At 46.4% G+C, this 16852-nt stretch overlaps 1 protein-coding gene across 1 annotated transcript in view; it reads left to right on the forward strand.

Moving 5' to 3' along the window:
• cabin1 (calcineurin binding protein 1) overlaps positions 1 to 16129 on the forward strand; it is a 60136-nt gene extending 44007 nt beyond the window's left edge. Inside the window, exons 32-38 of the mRNA XM_030766563.1 lie at positions 39 to 135; positions 539 to 1300; positions 5052 to 5126; positions 12589 to 12862; positions 15156 to 15303; positions 15534 to 15717; positions 15986 to 16129. Coding sequence (XP_030622423.1) covers positions 39 to 135; positions 539 to 1300; positions 5052 to 5126; positions 12589 to 12862; positions 15156 to 15303; positions 15534 to 15717; positions 15986 to 16129 — 1684 coding nt within the window. The remainder of the gene's footprint in view (positions 1 to 38; positions 136 to 538; positions 1301 to 5051; positions 5127 to 12588; positions 12863 to 15155; positions 15304 to 15533; positions 15718 to 15985) is intronic.
• The last annotated feature ends 723 nt before the right edge of the window (positions 16130 to 16852 follow it).

A 16852-nucleotide genomic window follows, 5' to 3' on the forward strand; every position in this document is an offset into this window, starting at 1 on the left:
TTGTCTGTGTGTGTGTGTGTGTTGTTTGAACTTTTCAGAAAGTATTTGCGAGATGTGGACCGTCAGGTTTTGGCGAAGCGGGCGTTTTTTCTCACTGTGAAAGTTTTGGAGGATAATCTGAATAGGCTCACAGGGGTATGAGTGGCCTTTTTTTTTTTTTCTTTTTTTTTTTTATTGGTCTGTTCTCTTTATTTTTTCTCACTGTCACTGTGAGGCAGGACACACCCCTACTGCCCCAGTCTCTCTCTCTCTCTCTCTCTCTCTCTCTCTCCAACTCTCCAGTTTGACTGTTTCGTCATTTTGTCTCGACAGCTTTTCTCTCTCTCTCTCTACACACACACACACACACACACACACACACACACACACACATACACATACACACACACACACACACACACACACACATACACACACACACACATATACACATACATACACACACACACACACACACACACACACTCTTGCTTACCATCTCTCTCTTTCCTTCCCCCTATTTCTTTTTTATCTATCTGTCCATCTGTCTCTCCTCCAGGTGTCAGAACCACCGCCCAAAGCCCCAGCGCCCCCTATGGGTGAGATGACGACGGCGGACGTGTCCGGTAAACCCCCTGCTGCTGCAGAGGACTCCAAATGCTCCCAGCAGACTCGCAAACCCACTCTGGCCCCTGAGACGCCGGCCACAGCTGGCGCTGAGTCCGCTCCCAAAGACTCCACAGACTCGAAACTGCCCACTCCATCTCCTCTGCCGCCCCCCTCCACAGACTCCTCCCTCGCCTTAGGGGTGGGCATATGGCCCAGCGAGGCTGCCTCGCGGTCTGAGGAGCCCATGGAGTTGGAAACGGGACACTGGACTGGTGCCGTCGCTGGCCTCGTCCCTAAAACCGTAGACCCCCAAATGCCTTCGGGCAACGATAAGGACAAGGAGAGCCCCAGGACGGGGCCCGAGGGCGCGGAGAAGGTGCCGGAAAGCGTCCGGGCTCCGGAACTCTCTCTGGAGGACTTGAGTATCAGCTCCAGCCAGCAGTACCAGCAGCCGCACCCGCAGATGGAGCAGCAGCAGTCTCAGGCTCCGGGGGTCAAAGGTCAATCTGCAGGAGCCCTGACGACCGGCGCCGCGGACCAGGGGCCGCAACGCCGCCCCAGCCGCAAACGGAAACTTCTGGAAGACGTGGAGTCGGGCAAAACGCTCCTGTTGGACGCCTACAGGGTGTGGCAGCAGGGTCAGAAGGTTATGACCTATGACCTGGGCCGCATCGAGAAGATCATGTCGGAAACGTACATGCTGATTAAACAGGTAAAGCAAAAGTGTGATTATCACCTTTTTTTTTTCTTTTTTTTTTCTAACAGGAAGTGGTTGAGGGTAGCAAACGCTGACGCCCGGACAGTGGTTTAGTGGGTGTGTGAAAAGGGGAACACTGGCTTTGACAGGCCTAATATCACGACAAAATTCAGTTTTAAAGCGCGAGATTACAATCTCTGTTACAGAGAACAGAGACAGCAGGGGAAATCCAGACACCAGCATGATTCAAAGCGATAAAAGTCTATTTATAGAACTCTCATTAAGACGAAACAAACCTGTTTCTGTTTCCCAGGACCTAAATGCACCAGGTACGGTACACGCCCGAAACTCGTCTCAGCCCCCAGGCACTGTGTACCCAAAACTTAACAAAAAGAAAGAAATAAAAAAAAAATGTGGCACTTACTGCTTTAGCTACATGAAATGACCTTCTTCTAATATAGATATTAACACTGTCAATGCATAATATATATATCTGATTTAGAAAACAGCAAGCAAACGGTGGCATATTAAACATCACACACAAGCTTTTACTGTAAAAAATGTATTTGCTACTTCATTATTGATAGAAATGTGGTGAGTTATTTTAACATAAAATTGAATTTAATCTAAAGCCTAAGTAAGGCTTGGAATGCCAAATGCCACAAAAGTAAGAGTGGGAAACAGATATTGTTACAAACTTCCCCATTCACACATCAATGCCCTAAACTGCCTGTCAGGCAGCTCGCTTTCTGCTGCTGAAATATTTATTATTCTGAAGAACAGCAGAAACAGGAAAAATGATTAAACCAGCCGGCACCAGCAACCGTAATGGCCCACGATGATAATAACATTAAGAGAGCAGTCACTAACCTGTTTCCATATTTGAGAAAACAATGTTTTCTGTCTATCTCTGTCTGTCTGGGAATCTGTCAACCAATCTATGTGTATATATATATATATATATATATATATATTTGTATGTATGTATGTATCTATTTCTCTATCGATCTGTCTATTTATTTATTTATTTTGACACACACACGCACACACACACCCCCCCCCCCCCGTGTAAGTTTGCTGATATGCAGAGAGAAAACAAAGCTGGTCATTAGTGAAACTCTATTAGTGTAAAGAGGATGTGCTCCCTGGGCTGGCACCACTCCAATCATACCAGGCCATTATCAGCCTTACTCCCCAACTACTGCTCTGAATCACCTCTCTCCCTCCCTCCCTCCCTCCACAGCTATAATTACACCTGCATGTCTGTCACTCTCTCTCTCTCACTCACTACACACAAGACAGAGAGAGAGAGAGAGAGAGAGAAATGTCTTGGAAAAGACATGTCTATTGTCGTTAATGGAACACGGGAAAAGAACAGAAAAGAAAAAAAAATCGGCACAGAGTGGCTTCTAGGTGTGGACGGAGTGAGAATGGGTTTAGCTGCATAAGACAGAGCCAGTCAAAGTCTGCAGGTAGATGATGGTTTTGAGTGGTGTGTTTAGTCGGTTCAGCAGTCTAAATGAGGTTGGAGAGGATATTTTTGCTGGGTGAGAAGGGCTTAAAGTGTGGTCATACTTTTCCTCTTGCACATTTTTAAAGCTTATGCTTTTTATGGTTAATGAACAAGTCTAAGCCAAGCTTGTAATGATATTGTCATTACAGACTGTTCACACACACACACACAGGCCTTGGCTGTGGATTGGTTTGTGCAGCGGGCAGATTCGCAGTGAATGGGTGCAGACAGTGGAGGTGGTGGCTGGTTTACCTGCGATATGATTGTATCAGCTGAGAGAACCACGGAGAATCACACTGACTAAAAATCATTAACGCGTCGAAGGCACACACTGTGTACGCACACACATCGATTTATACACTCCATGTTTAACTGCAAAAAGCATGTGGTTGCATGTGTCTGCACTCTAATATGCGTCTCCTGGATTAGGCTGTCTGACGCAATGTAGAGATACATAGAGGTACATATGTTTTTGTGTCTGTGTGGTGTTTTGTGGCTTTAAAGCCCACGCATGGCTGTTGAGTAGCGCGCAATAGCGTTGGATGGATAGTGCACATAGACCTGTAACAAGACACGAGAATAGAGTTTTCTCTCCCCAACACGGAGAAAAAGAAACCTCTGACATCACAAAAAATGTTTCTGTTCGAGATCTACCCTGTGAGAAGAGAATCTACCCTGTGAGAAGAGAATGTACGCTGTGAGAAGAGAATCTACCCTGTGAGAAGAGAGTCTACCCTGTACACTGAGACAAAAGCAGGCGTCTCATCCTCACTCAATATCTCACTGATCCCCCCCCCCCCCCAGGGACAGGGCCAATGCATTTATTCTTTATTTATTTACTTAATTTATTTGTTATTTTACCCCGGGGGTTTTTTTCCCCTTTTTTTTGCTTTATCTTTATACACATATATGTATGTAAGTATTTCTTTTTTTAATCTACACAAACCTTTTGTCTGGTTAAAAGAGATTATTTCATGTTTATGTTAAATTTATTTGTAGTTGACATTCTGTTGCTATGGCACTTTCAGACTTTCAGACCAAATCTTTGAATGATTTTGAGGCTTTGGAGCAATTTGAACCATGCAACTAATGGACACGTCTCAAACCCTCTGAGTGACCGTGTCATTCTGTAATGTAGTTTCTTCTGCCTTTTTCCTCCGGGTTCTCTCTTTCCTCTGTCCTTGGTAACTGTGCTCAGGTTCTAAGGCCGCTGTGCTGTGTTAATCAGGGCAGGAGAGGACACGCTGACATGTTTGACACTGTTTGTCGTTTTCCTGAGCAACGACTCTCAGATACGCCCACACAGCCTTCATATGCCGCTACTCTAAATATCTGCCACTGAACAGACATCTAGGACGGCCAATCGGAGCCTGGGATTGGCTGTTGCCACGGACACCATGGCTGCAGTGAAGGGCAGTTGTCTTTGGGTGGTAGTCTATAGGTATAGCTTGGTGTGTTTGAACATACCAGCCACTGAAAGTTGTGTGTGTGGGGTTTTTTATTTTTCTAGTGGAGAAATAATCAAATGAATTTTGACAGAAGAATGTGGGATATGTGGTTGTCTGACCCACCTGCTATGGTTCTGATTATTTAACCCTAACCCCAAATGACCAGTGTCAAAGCTACAAAGGAATCAGACCTGCTTGTATTTCTTAAAACAATACTTTGATTTACTAATTAAAATAATGCTTCTGTTAATTTGTGAATTTTTTTTGAAGGAGGTAAAAAGGCTCCTGGTACAATTTTGTATTCACTGCATATTTCATTGGCAGTAAAAAGGTTTTATGATGGTTTGATTAAATTAGAGCCATAATGTCTTTCTGGCCAGCTGCACTGGCAGGGTGTGTGTGTGTGTGTGTGTGTGTGTGTGTATGTGTGTGCGTGTGCGTGCATGTTATCAAGACAGGGCTGGGTGGTATATACAGCTGTGTGTGTGTATGTGTGTGCGTGCATGTTATCAAGACAGGGCTGGGTGGTATATACAGCTGTGTGTGTGTGTATGTGTGTGTGTGTGTGTGTGTGTGTGTATGTATGTGTGTGTGTGTGTGTGTGTGTGTGTTTGCTGCTCTTCAGCCTTTAATTGACTGATCTAAAGCCCTTCATCAGCATGAGGGCTCTCTCACCTGGTCTCCAAGGTCTTCATCAGCTAATGACTGACAACTTATGCAGTGCATATGCAACTAATGCACCCGTCTCTCTGTTCCCCCCTCTCTCTCTCTCTCTCTCTCTCTCTCTCTCTGTGTGTCTCTGTAGGTGGATGAAGATGTGGCATTGGACCAGGCTGTGAAGTTCTGCCAGATTCAAATGGCTACATCTGCACAGAGACAGGTAGGAACAGCACACACACGTACACACACAGACATCATGGAAATGTTGAGAGAGAGGCCTTAATAAACTGAGAAACTGAAACTGAGAAATGGTCATTCAGTTGAACAGAGAGCGCAGTGTACTAGCCTTAGAGTGAAACCTCAGATTACCCATTAGTTATCTAATATACAAACCACTGTCAGTCATTCTGCAAATAGCCAATCAGCAGTTTTCATTTACCGTATCCTACGACTCCTGCTCTGTTTAACACACACACACACACACACACATACACACACACACACACACACACACGTACGTCCTTCTCCCTTGGCAATTTAATCAGAAACCACCCGCTCTTGCTCAAACAGATCAACCTCAGACTGCCCCCAGTGCACCCATCCGTCGCCATAATGGACAGTCTGTGTCCTCCTCAGACACACTCGCTTCACCCTCTTCTCTCTCTCACTCTCTTTCTCTCTGTAATCTCACTCTGATCTGTTTTTCCCCCTGATACCATATCTCATGAACCATCCCACTCCCAGAGCTCTCCAGGAAATAAAAGAGCCCCCCCCCGACCACCACCTCCAATTCATGCAATGCAAATGTATGCCTTTGTTTCACCCTTAAAAATCTGCTGACTTACTGTCTCTGTTCTCATACCACCATACCCACTCTCATTAAAATCAAACAGGAACTGTGGTTTTATGAATAAGACAAACTTCTGTGGTGTATTATCTTCCTTTCCTGTGTGTTTTAAGCATTGAAGTGTCTTCACAGTAACTTTCGAAGGCTCTAGATATGTGTAAGCCTGCGTTCAGATATTTATCGCCAGAGCATGAGGGAACGATGATTTCCTCCGAGATCAGCATCTGATGCCTCTCAGTTACACAGATATTAAATTCATAAAACATTTTATCTCCTGTGCTGTAATTCAGCTGAAGGAAAAAAAGGGAACCACACACTTTTGGGTTAGTTGAAGTGGGGGGAAAAAAAACAAAAACATTTGGCAGTTTTCTCCGATTGGAAAAATCTGATTAGAGTCTGCGGTAGCCCCTTCTGTCTTTTCCCCCCAGAGCTTCCATAACACATTCCTCTTTCAACCAGCCCTCTCTCTCTCTCTCTCTCTCTCTCTCTCTGTTATTCTGTTAGTGTTCTCAGTCATTGATTTTCTCTTGTGTTCATGAGAGGTTCCATCTGTACGAATGACGCGGACGACGCGAAGTCTCGTTAGCTGTTTCTCCCAGTGAGGACGGACACACACACACACACACACACACACACACACACACACACAAAGTTCCAAACCCAGAGGATAGCAGGCTACAGCGACTGCGCGGACTCTTTCAGTCTGGCAGTAAATACTGCAGGTTGCTTACAGAACTGGTCTGATGGCTAAAGTGTTGCTAGTTGAAAGCAGGAGCAAAGGAATGACTGGAGGTGAAAGGTTGTAGGTCTGCAGTCCTGGTCCAGGGACCTGGGGGTACGCCCCCGAGTGGAACCCAAAGGGGATGTTTTGAGGGAGCAGCAGTATGGTACCCCTGTCTGCCCCAGTCCCCAGTTGGTTAAATAAAGGTTTAAAGAAATGCAGGAGTCCACTGGGGTCTGTAGTTACATGTATCCAATGCTAAGGGACGTAATTTTCTAGGCGTGGCAGCTGTCCACAGTCCCTGGTGATGTTTCGTACCGTGAAGCAGTGTCAGTAGATGGGTATTTCATGCAGCGTCACGGTGGGTGAACGGTGGGAGGGTCCCAGCTCTGTTTTAAGTAAACAGCAACTGCAGTCCCGTCCAAAACGGGGTTAATTATTCTACTGTATTACCAGAAACAGTCTGCATGTTGGAACAATATTTAATGCGGGGTGTGTGTGTGTGTGTGTTTTTGGGAAAGAGAACGCAAAAGAGAAGTGTGTGTGTGAGAGGGAGAGAGTGTGAGACAGACAGGTTTTCGACAGAAGCAGTAGAGAGTTTGTGGGAAACATGCCTCAACATGCCTCAAGTTTCAATCTCACGCCAGAGTCCTGCGCCACCCCCATCCTTCACTTCCTCCCACCGATCTGCAGAAGTGTGTCTTTTCTTTCTCTCGCTCTCTCCCTTTCAGCGAGAGTTGAGCGACTTGTGCCCAGGGTTAAGCCAGAGAACAGACTGGTTAAAGTGCACAGCCCTTTTTCAAATCTCAAGCTCTGAAACTGAAAACATCATGAGCTACTCAGAGAGACAGACAGAAACTCGCACCGCTCTCAGATCTCTCTCTGTCTCTCTCTTCCTCTCTCTCTTTCTCTTTCTTTTATTCTCTTTGCATTTCTCTCTCTTTTATCTCTCAAAATCACTCCCTCGCTGCTCTCCTTTCTTGCGCTTTACCGTTGGTTGTTAGTTTGCCCCACCGAAACGTGAGAGGATTGTATCTGACTGAGGAGTTGGGGAAACACGCTGGTCTGTCTCCCTAAGTGTTGGCTCAGCATTCGCTGTATCCATCGGACGGCAGGATGCTTAGGGGACGACTGCTTTTCAGTGACTCTGATCCAGCCGTGGTAGGACGTGAGAAAGTGTTGGAACGTGACGTGAGCGTTCAGTATCTCTCCAGATATCACAGCTTCTCATGTGAGGCGTTCAACGCCCTGCCAGCCGTGTGGTGGCTCTGTCTGACTGTGGTGCCTTTCTGAGTCGACTTTTTCCACATCCGCTCTGCTAACCAGCGAAGGTTTTGCTGACAGCCAAAAGAGTGGAAAGCCCTCTGTCTCTGTGGCCCATCAGTGCTGCAGAATGGAAGAGTGACCCCCTTGGACTGAACCAGCAGAAGCCTCCTCCTCTCTCCAGTCCTATCACGTTTGAGCACAGGCTTTACTCAGCTGAGTTTCTAAATGTTAGTGTATGGTTATGTTATGCAGTGTGCATCTGGTGTGTGTCTGTGTGTGTGTGTGTGCCTGTGTCTGCACATTTCTGCGTGTGCACATTTCTGCGTGTGCACGTGTGCGTGTGCACACGTGTGTCTGTGCTAGGTAAAGCTAGCTTTTTGGGGGTCGTGACCTGACTGCACACTCACAGTGTGGGGCACAAAATGCTGTTCCCCACTAAGTGAACAATATGCTTTTCTAAAATATATCTTTGTTACTGGTAAACCAAAAGTGTCAAAACATGTCTTTGGTTAGAGTTAAGGTTAGGATTAGGTTTAGGGTGAGGGTTAGGGGTAGGTTAGTATTCTTTAATTACAGGAAACTGGGAGTCAATGGGAATTCCCCACTTAGATATGAATACAAACTTGTGTTTTTGTGTGTGTGTGTGCACGTGTACGTGTGCACGCACATGTTCATGTGCTGATACACGCGTGTGTATGTTTGATTTAGACAGGAAATGAGTTCTGTGGAAGGAAGCGGGGGCACATAGAGGAGTTAAGGGTGTGGGAGTTCAGAGGAGGTCCTTTTTTTGTGCGCTCTGTTCCGACTGCGCTGTAACGTTCGCAGTGCACCCCACCGGCTATTTAAAGACAAACACTTTCATAATTATGTACAATTATTGTCATACCCACCCCGCAGACCAGTTTACACCCCAAATGCTGTGTGCTAAACACTAGTTCCTGTTCTGTGTGCCAAAGGAATTGTCTGCCCCTCCAGATCAGGCTGGTGTCTGCCTGGCACCAGAACTCCTCTCTCTCAGACGGCACTTCACAGTATTCCCCCTGAGCTCCAGTAAGAGCAATTCAATCAATAAAGCCCGTGATTTTTAATATTCTCGGCAAAAGATAATGAAAAAGGGAAGAGATGACCCACACCCGTCACGTTAAGCTGCTTTAATGACTCGTCACAGTAATTGCTGAGAGGTTGCTGATTGTCTGTCTTAGTCAGTTGGAGAGAGAGAGAGAGAAAGACAGAGACAATTCTGCCAGTGACTCCACCAGTGAACGAGTTGTGTGGGGAGGAGAAATGGAATCTTCTATCGCTACTTTTCCAGGTATTCCTCCTCTGTCACTTGAACCCAATCTCTTTGGGCTTTTTTTTTTTTGTTTGTTTGGTTTTTTTTGCCAGATTCCGAGCTTTGGTTCACATGGAAATTGCAGACAAAATCGGCTGTCTCAGACGAGAGGGATAATGCGGGTGTGAGTGTGGAGCGTTTGAGGGTTGTTGAATATGCATGTTTTTGTTTGTTGGTATGCTCTGTGCATTTCGCGGTGTTTGTTTACTGAGTCTCTGTGGACAGCAGTGATGAACGGCTCCAGAGAGGCGAGCCTGCGAACTTTGCTGTGTTTTTACAGAACAGTTTTGGCAGAGACTGAAGAGGAATCTTAACAATACTGTACACCTCAGCAGGTCTTCTTTAACCGTCCTGGACTCTGGGGAAAACTTTCACTTTTTCGTCCCCGTTTCTCCCTGCCTCCACCCCTCTCCCTCCCTCCCTCCTTCCCTGACTCCCTCCCTCCTTCCCTCTCCCTCTCTCTCTCTCTCTCTCTCCCTCCATCCCTCCCTCCCTCCGTCCCTCTCTCTCTCTCTCCTCTCACTCCCTCTCTCTCTCTCTCTCCTCTCTCTCCCTCCCTCCCTCCCTCTCTCTCTCTCTCTCTCCCTCTCCCTCCCTCCCTCCCTCTCTCTCTCTCTCTCTCTCTCTCTCTCTCCCTCCCTCTCCCTCCCTCCCTCTCTCTCTCTCTCCTCTCACTCCCTCTCTCCTCTCACTCCCTCTCTCTCTCTCTCTCTCCTCTCTCTCCCTCCCTCTCTCTCTCTCTCCCTCCCTCCCTCTCTCTCTCTCTCTCTCTCTCTCCCTCTCTCTCCCTCTCCCCAGTCCACCATTCGTCTTCGTCCCCAGCCCTGGCCCATTTGCTGTACGTGACAGATTAAGTCCAGTGGAGGATTGGGTAAACTCAGAGACTGGTCTTTGGAGACGCTGTTGTGTAACGGCGTACGCTCTTGGCAGGACGTCCGTGTCCACTGGTGTGGCGCCAGAAGTCGTGGCCAAATGTACCTGCCCACTCAGCACATTACTCAGGTCCTCAGTCACACGCTCGATTGGCTCTGCTCAGCTAATTAGTGACTAATCGAATTAAGACCTGCTGTTCCCCTTTTCAAAACGCTGCCCTATTACTCTCACGGAACTCTGTCCGGCGTACAGCGCTGTCGCTTCGTGTTGTTTTAGTGAATCGATGCTCTTGGATTCAGTTTCAGGTGTATTTTGACACGACTCTGTTTAAGTGGCTTGTGGTCTCATGGCCAAGAGTAAAACACAAGGCAGCGTGTGGACTATGATACTGACGAACCATAAAGTGTTTTGTTTTCTCTGAGAAAGACTCCTTAGTATTTCAGCAGCACGTTTCACTGCTCACCCCCTCTCTCTCTCTGCCTCAGTGTTTCTAGCTCCTCACTGTTTCCTTTGGCTCTGCCGTCTCCATAGTAACAAGCTCTCTGTCTCTCCTCCGGTGAATGCGTTCAACTCCTTTGCAGCCGCGCAACTTTACACTTGCTTTGTTGAACGATGCAGCGCGTGTCCTTTAAGCCGCGCTGTTACATAACTCTGAATAATTAGCACCTCGGCATTTCATGAGATCATTAACAACTTTCTACTGGCTTTTCTTCCACTCTCTTTTTTTTCTTTCTACTGGATGCATCACAGTTCTGCATACGGGGATGATCTGAACTGGCAGGTCTGTGTATATAAACTGTAGGTACTGATCTGCAGTGATGTCATGTCTACGATATGGGTTTTACAGCCTTTGAAAGATGAAACTTCACATCAATTCACAGTTTACAGTTCTCATTAATTCACATTAACTGGCCGGGCTGTTTTATTTATCGTGTGATAAAGCTGTTGCGTCTGTAAATGGTTTTGAAAGTGACTGAGGGAAAAAGAGGGACCTCACTGTAGTCTCAACCCTGCCACAGGTGCCTCTTTCTCTCACTCTCTTTTCCCCCTTTCATCTGTGGCTTAATGAGACATTTTCTTTGCCGTCTTTACTTTCTTCCTCTCTTTCTCTGCTTCCCCTCCTCTCCTTCTTTAAAATCCCCCCCCTTTCTAATCCAAGAAATCAGAGGAGAAGCGCCCCCCCCCCATCACCACCTCCTTTAGACGGCTCCTATCTCTTTCCTCTGGGTACTGAAGCCCAGATGAGAAAGAGAGTGAGAGCACGTCCGTTTGATCAGCCATTGGCCGCGTTCAGCTTTGTTGCCATGGCAGCGGCTTGGCTGTTGTGCCTGGATTGTTTGTGCTGCTCTCCTGTCCCTGAGTGGGTCCTCCAAAGGCACACGCGCACACGCTCACACGAACGCTCGGAGCGTTGCGAGGGGCGGAGCAGGGCCTCGGGGCTCCGTTTCTGCCTTTCGTCTGTTCATTTGGCTTGTTTGTCTGTTCGTCTGTTGTTTCGTTAGCCTGTGGGTTAAAGTGACACCTGCTCCTCTGTGGGTTCGTTTGGTTGAACATGAATCGGAGGATGCTGGCAGGTAGGCTGAGTAATCGGGGGGCCTCCATGGACTGCCAGCTGAAGGCGCTCAGCCTGTATGCTCTGTTCTTTAAGCTGCTGGATGTATTGCTGTGGACCAGGTCACCTGTCGTGAGAAAGTTTTGATTTTTCTTTTTGACTCTGTGTGGTAGTGCTTTGTTTACGAGAAGATTTCCATGGATTGAGGTTCTTTTAGTGGAGCTAATCAGTGATGGCTTTTGACAGCAGTTTCTGTCTGGACTTTCTTTTAGCAGCAAACTGATGAATAGAGGCAGGTTAGCTGTTTCAGTGACAGGTTAACTTGGACGTGCTGACTGGTTCTTGAAGAGAATGGACGGCATACGAGGCTTCAGAAGTAGGTTGTATTAGAGTCTGTTTTGCTGCTTTTAGAGACCAGAGCTGTGGAGTTGGTACATAAAACCTTCGACTCTGACTCCTACTCCTTAATTTATGGTACCACCAACACCGACTCCGACTCCAGTAATCCGATTTTGCGTCCGACTCTGACTCTACGGCGCAGCTTTATTATAAAGCAGTGCTGTGGAGTTGGCTGTGGAGTCAGTAAACAAAACCTTCAACACAAGTTTTTAGAAGTTTGCCATGTTTAGTGGCACACTGGTTGGGTTTGAGGCAGTATAGCATGTTTTAGAGGCAGACTAGTTGTTTTAGATTAATAACAGTTTTAGACACAGATTAGCAGTGCTAGTTGAAGAATAACACTTTTAGAGGCAGTTTAGTTATTGGTGCTGATAGACTGTTGTCACAGGCCTCTTCTTAATGGTGGGTGGAACATTAGCTGCAGTGTGGGCCTAAGCAGCAGGCGATATCTTCTAATTATTATATTTCTCCATTTCAAACAGCAGAGGCAGTGAGTCATGGGCTCCTGTGTACAGTGCACGGTTAGAACATTATTACTAGCACCATCCAAGGCTGAGCGTGTGAGGCGGCGCTCACTCAGGATCATCCGTGTCGAGTAATAAAAATGGTCGTTATGAACATCTGTTGACTTTGAAGACATTCCTTAGTTTATCTGATCAGTTATCTTTCTCTCTCTCTCTCTCTCTTTCAGAACTCTGGGGACACTCCTGTCACGCCTAAGTACTCAAAGGACATCTTCTTCCCTGCCTCCTTCCCTACGCCCTGTCCGCAGCCTCAAACTCCTGTCCCGCCCCCTCAGGACAGCGAGAGCAAACTGGCCAAGGTGCCCAGGCCGCTGCACACTCACTCACAAGCACACTCTACACCCCTCTACTGTCTGCCCCCCACCACCCAGGACCAGCCCTCCCAGCAGAGAAGGGCATCCACCCAGCCCACGTCCAGTATGGCTTTCCTCTCTCACTCGGGTAAGTGACCACAGCCAACTCGCAATTCTTCATCTCCCCGCCACTTTAATGCTGTCCGTTTTTAGCAAGATTAATCAGTTTGGTTTGGCTGCGCATGGCCCAACTAATTTCATTATTATACCATGGTACTGAAAACAATGTGCATACACACCCATATGGAATTTTAAACTGTCCTACTGAATAGCTGTTGGACTTGTTCTGCTGCTGTAAAAATGTTTCAAATGTCTCAATTGTTTGGTGAAAGGGGAAATTCTTGAACAAATTTGAAATGAAGCACTGTGTGAGATGATGTGTATTTGACCGTTGTTCTTTCTAAGGACTGATTTGCTCTGTGCAGTATACCTAACTGTTGTATTGACATGCTATTACGCCAGCTTACACCTTTGGCTGCTGTCTGATTTTTAATGATTATATTTCTCTGTCTCTGACAGGAGTATTCTGTGATAGACTCTGATGATGGAGGTTACAGGAGTATTCTCTGATAGACTCTGATGTTGGAGGTGACAGGAGTATTCTCTGATAGACTCTGATGTTGAAGGTGACAGGAGTATTCTCTGATAGACTCTGATGTTGGAGGTGACAGGAGTATTCTCTGATAGACTCTGATGTTGGAGGTGACAGGAGTATTCTCTGATAGACTCTGATGTTGGAGGTGACAGGGGTATTCTCTGATAGACTCTGATGTTGGAGATGACAGGAGTATTCTGTAATAGACTCTGAAGGAAACACGTGACCAACTGCGAGAACAGCGAGTGGAACTCTACGATGCACCGATGTTAATTGGGTAAACGAGGCAAAACAGCTGTCAGATTTTTGCATCGTTAAACATGATTAGATAATTTAATCACAAATAACGATAGCTTGACACAGTCATTTGACTGGCTGGCCATAGACATGGCCTGACAGACACATATTGGGCAGTGATTGAAATCGTATTTGTGATTGGAGGGTGTTTATTTGTGGAAGGTAAACGGTCGATTCGGTCGTAAGCAGAGGGTAAGATGGCTTGAGGGGGAGTAAACCCACACTGACTGTCAGAGAGCTCTTCTCTCATACCCAATGCTGGTTTCCAGGGCAACAGGGCTGAAGAGGTTGAGCCCAGTGAGTGAATTATTGCATTTGCCATTAGAGACACTCAGAGAGATGTGCACGCACACACACGCATACACAACTTCTCACATAACTGTTATACTGTCAGACATTCACTCACTCAGAAAGACGTACTCTCACACACACACACACACACACACACACACACGCACACCACTTGCTCACACAGCTGTGAAACTCATGTACTCATTACTCACTCACTCAGAGAAACTCATGGATACACATCTCTGCTATTACCAGCACTGAACTCAGTCACTCCTTCAGTTGCTCACTCAGTCATATATTCATCCACTCACTCAGACTCATATCCATCCATCCATTCATCCACACTCATTCACACATTCAGTCACTCCTCTGTGTGTTCCTGGGCGTATGGGGCTGTGGTATCACAGCTGCTGATGAAACGCTGAACTGACTGACCTCAGACTTCTTCTCTCTTCTCCTCTTGTCTCTTTTTCTGTCCAACCCTTTCTTCTCTTCTCCTTGTTCTCTTCAACCCCTCCTCTCTTCTCTTTTCGCCCATCTCCTTCCCTCTCCTCTTCCTCTTATACTCAGTGAGTGGCTTTATTGAATCATCACTGTTGGTGCAGCAGTAGGATTGCTGTTCTGTGAACAGGGGGGCAGAGGGGCCACATGCTTTGGTAACCTTCTCCAACTGTCCTGGAATCAGTTATGACTCAAACTGTGAACTCTGAACCACTTCAGTAGTCAGTCAGCTTTGATATAAGGCTTCACCTTAGAGCCCGACTCCCATTTTGTTTTCTGTGCTGTTCTTCACACTAACAGGGTTCTTCTGTGACCTGTTGAATGCTTTGTATGATCGTGTAGCATAAGTAGGTGTGGATATTCTGCTTTTTCTCCTTCACCTGTGGCACCTGAAATGAGTGAGTGGTGCCCCCTGCTGGTCATGTCTATTTAAAAGACATGTCAAATTATGCACGTTGACAAGACAAGTTGTGGTCGACACCTTAAAAGAAGATGAGATCAGATGGACAGTCAGTGCATTCCCTTAAATGCTCGTATCCATCATTGGTTTTTGTTCTGAATGGTCGCATTAATCACTTTGAGTTTTCACTGTCTCTGGTTTCCATATGTGCTGTACAGGCGTTGTCAGACAAGTAAAAATGTCAAAATGATGATGGAGAGTAAGGTGACCGTGTGTGTGTGTGTGTGTGTGTTGTAGAGGACAGAGAAGAGGCTGTGTCGGAGGGTCTTGTGTTCAGACAGCAAGAGTCGACGTTGTGTCAGCAGATGAAAATGGCCAGTGTCTCTCACACGCAGGAGAGACCAGAGTGGAGCAGCCATGACCCTCCTACATGCAGCAGCACACAGCCACCCAGCACAGGTACACTTCTCTCTCTCTCTCTCTCTCTTTTTTCTGTCCCTCGCTCTATTTTATCCCTCTTTCTCTTTCTATGTCTCTTTCCCCCTCTTTTTCTTTTTTTTAATCAGCGATTCAAAATCACAAAACAGAACTTTTTAAAAGAACACAGTCTCCCTCTCTCATTTTGTCTTGCCTAGTATCATCAGGCGGCCCTTCCTCTGAAGATGTGTCTGTGAGTGCTGAGCAGGGCAAACAGACAGACTCCAGTCGGATCCGATCCAGAATCCCTCCCAACATGCCAAAGCTCCTTATTCCCTCCACAGTTACCAAATTCCCTCCAGAAATCACGGTCACCCCTCCCACCCCAACCCTGCTCTCCCCCAAGGGCAGCATCTCAGAGGAGACCAAACAGAAACTCAAGGTGGGCTTCTCTTCCTTTCTTACAGCCTTTTTTTAACCTGTTTTTGCAAAGTCTGTTTGTCTGGAGCAAATCTAGTGCTCTTTCTGTCTTTCTCAATCAGTGAAAATCTTAATGAATTAATCAGTTAACAAAACAATTACTGGTTGAAATTTTATTTTAAAGTTACATTACAAGAAAGTTATGTGTCAAGTAATGTTCCTTCTCTCTCTCTGTGCATCTCCTTCTTTATCTGTATCTCTCTCTCTCTCTCTCTCTCTCTCCTTGGCAGAATGTGATTCTCTCCGCCCAGTCGGCAGCTAACGTGAAGAAGAACACTTTGAGCCAGCCAGCGCTGGAGGTCCAGGAGACATCCAGTCAAGAGTCCTCGCTCGAAAGCGAATCGGACGAGGAGGATGATTACATGGACATTTGACCTTTAACCCTTTAACCCGACCTCCGTCACTGCGCTGCAGAACTATGAACAAACCCCTGACAGACCTCTGAAGTCGAAACATTCAGTCCATTTTTTTCTCCCTCTCCCTTTGACTTCTTCTCTTCTGTGTTGAATAGGACTGTATAAAAAGCTGTTTTACAGTCCAAGTTCAGTGCACTTGGTCTTTCTCTCTTCCTCTTTCTCTGTCTCTCTCCTCCTCTCCTTTTCTTTTTGTGGGTTTCCCATTTCTTTGCATGTTTGTTTCTTCAGTATAAGGGCTTTTCCTCCTCCCTCTGGAACGTGTTTCCAGATTTTCCTGAGCGCGCTGCTGCTCTTCCCCGGCTGGGCATGATCTGTGATACGTCTTGTCTTGTCACAACAATTCTGCAAAGTGCCATTTTTACACATGTACGGACTGTAAGACTGCAGCAGAGACAGAGACGGAGGGGTTGTTTTTTAAAGGCTTTGCGTCCGGACAGCCGTCGACGACTCTGTGGAACCGTTTTCATTCTCCAGCTCTATGCAGACGTGTGTGTTCTTCACCTGTAATGCAAGTTCACTGGCGTTCTCAGACCGCTTCTGTAATAGTAATGCTTTATTGTGACTGTGTGTGTTCAGCATATGTTTACAGGGTTGATAGTATGGCTTTGTTCTTTTAAAGGCTTGTACAGTTTTCATTGTGCCACATCTGAGGTGCTGTAACTCTCATATGGGTTTAGGTGT

Source organism: Chanos chanos, chromosome 1 (assembly GCF_902362185.1).
Source record: "Chanos chanos chromosome 1, fChaCha1.1, whole genome shotgun sequence".
Classification (NCBI taxonomy): Eukaryota; Metazoa; Chordata; class Actinopteri; order Gonorynchiformes; family Chanidae; genus Chanos; species Chanos chanos.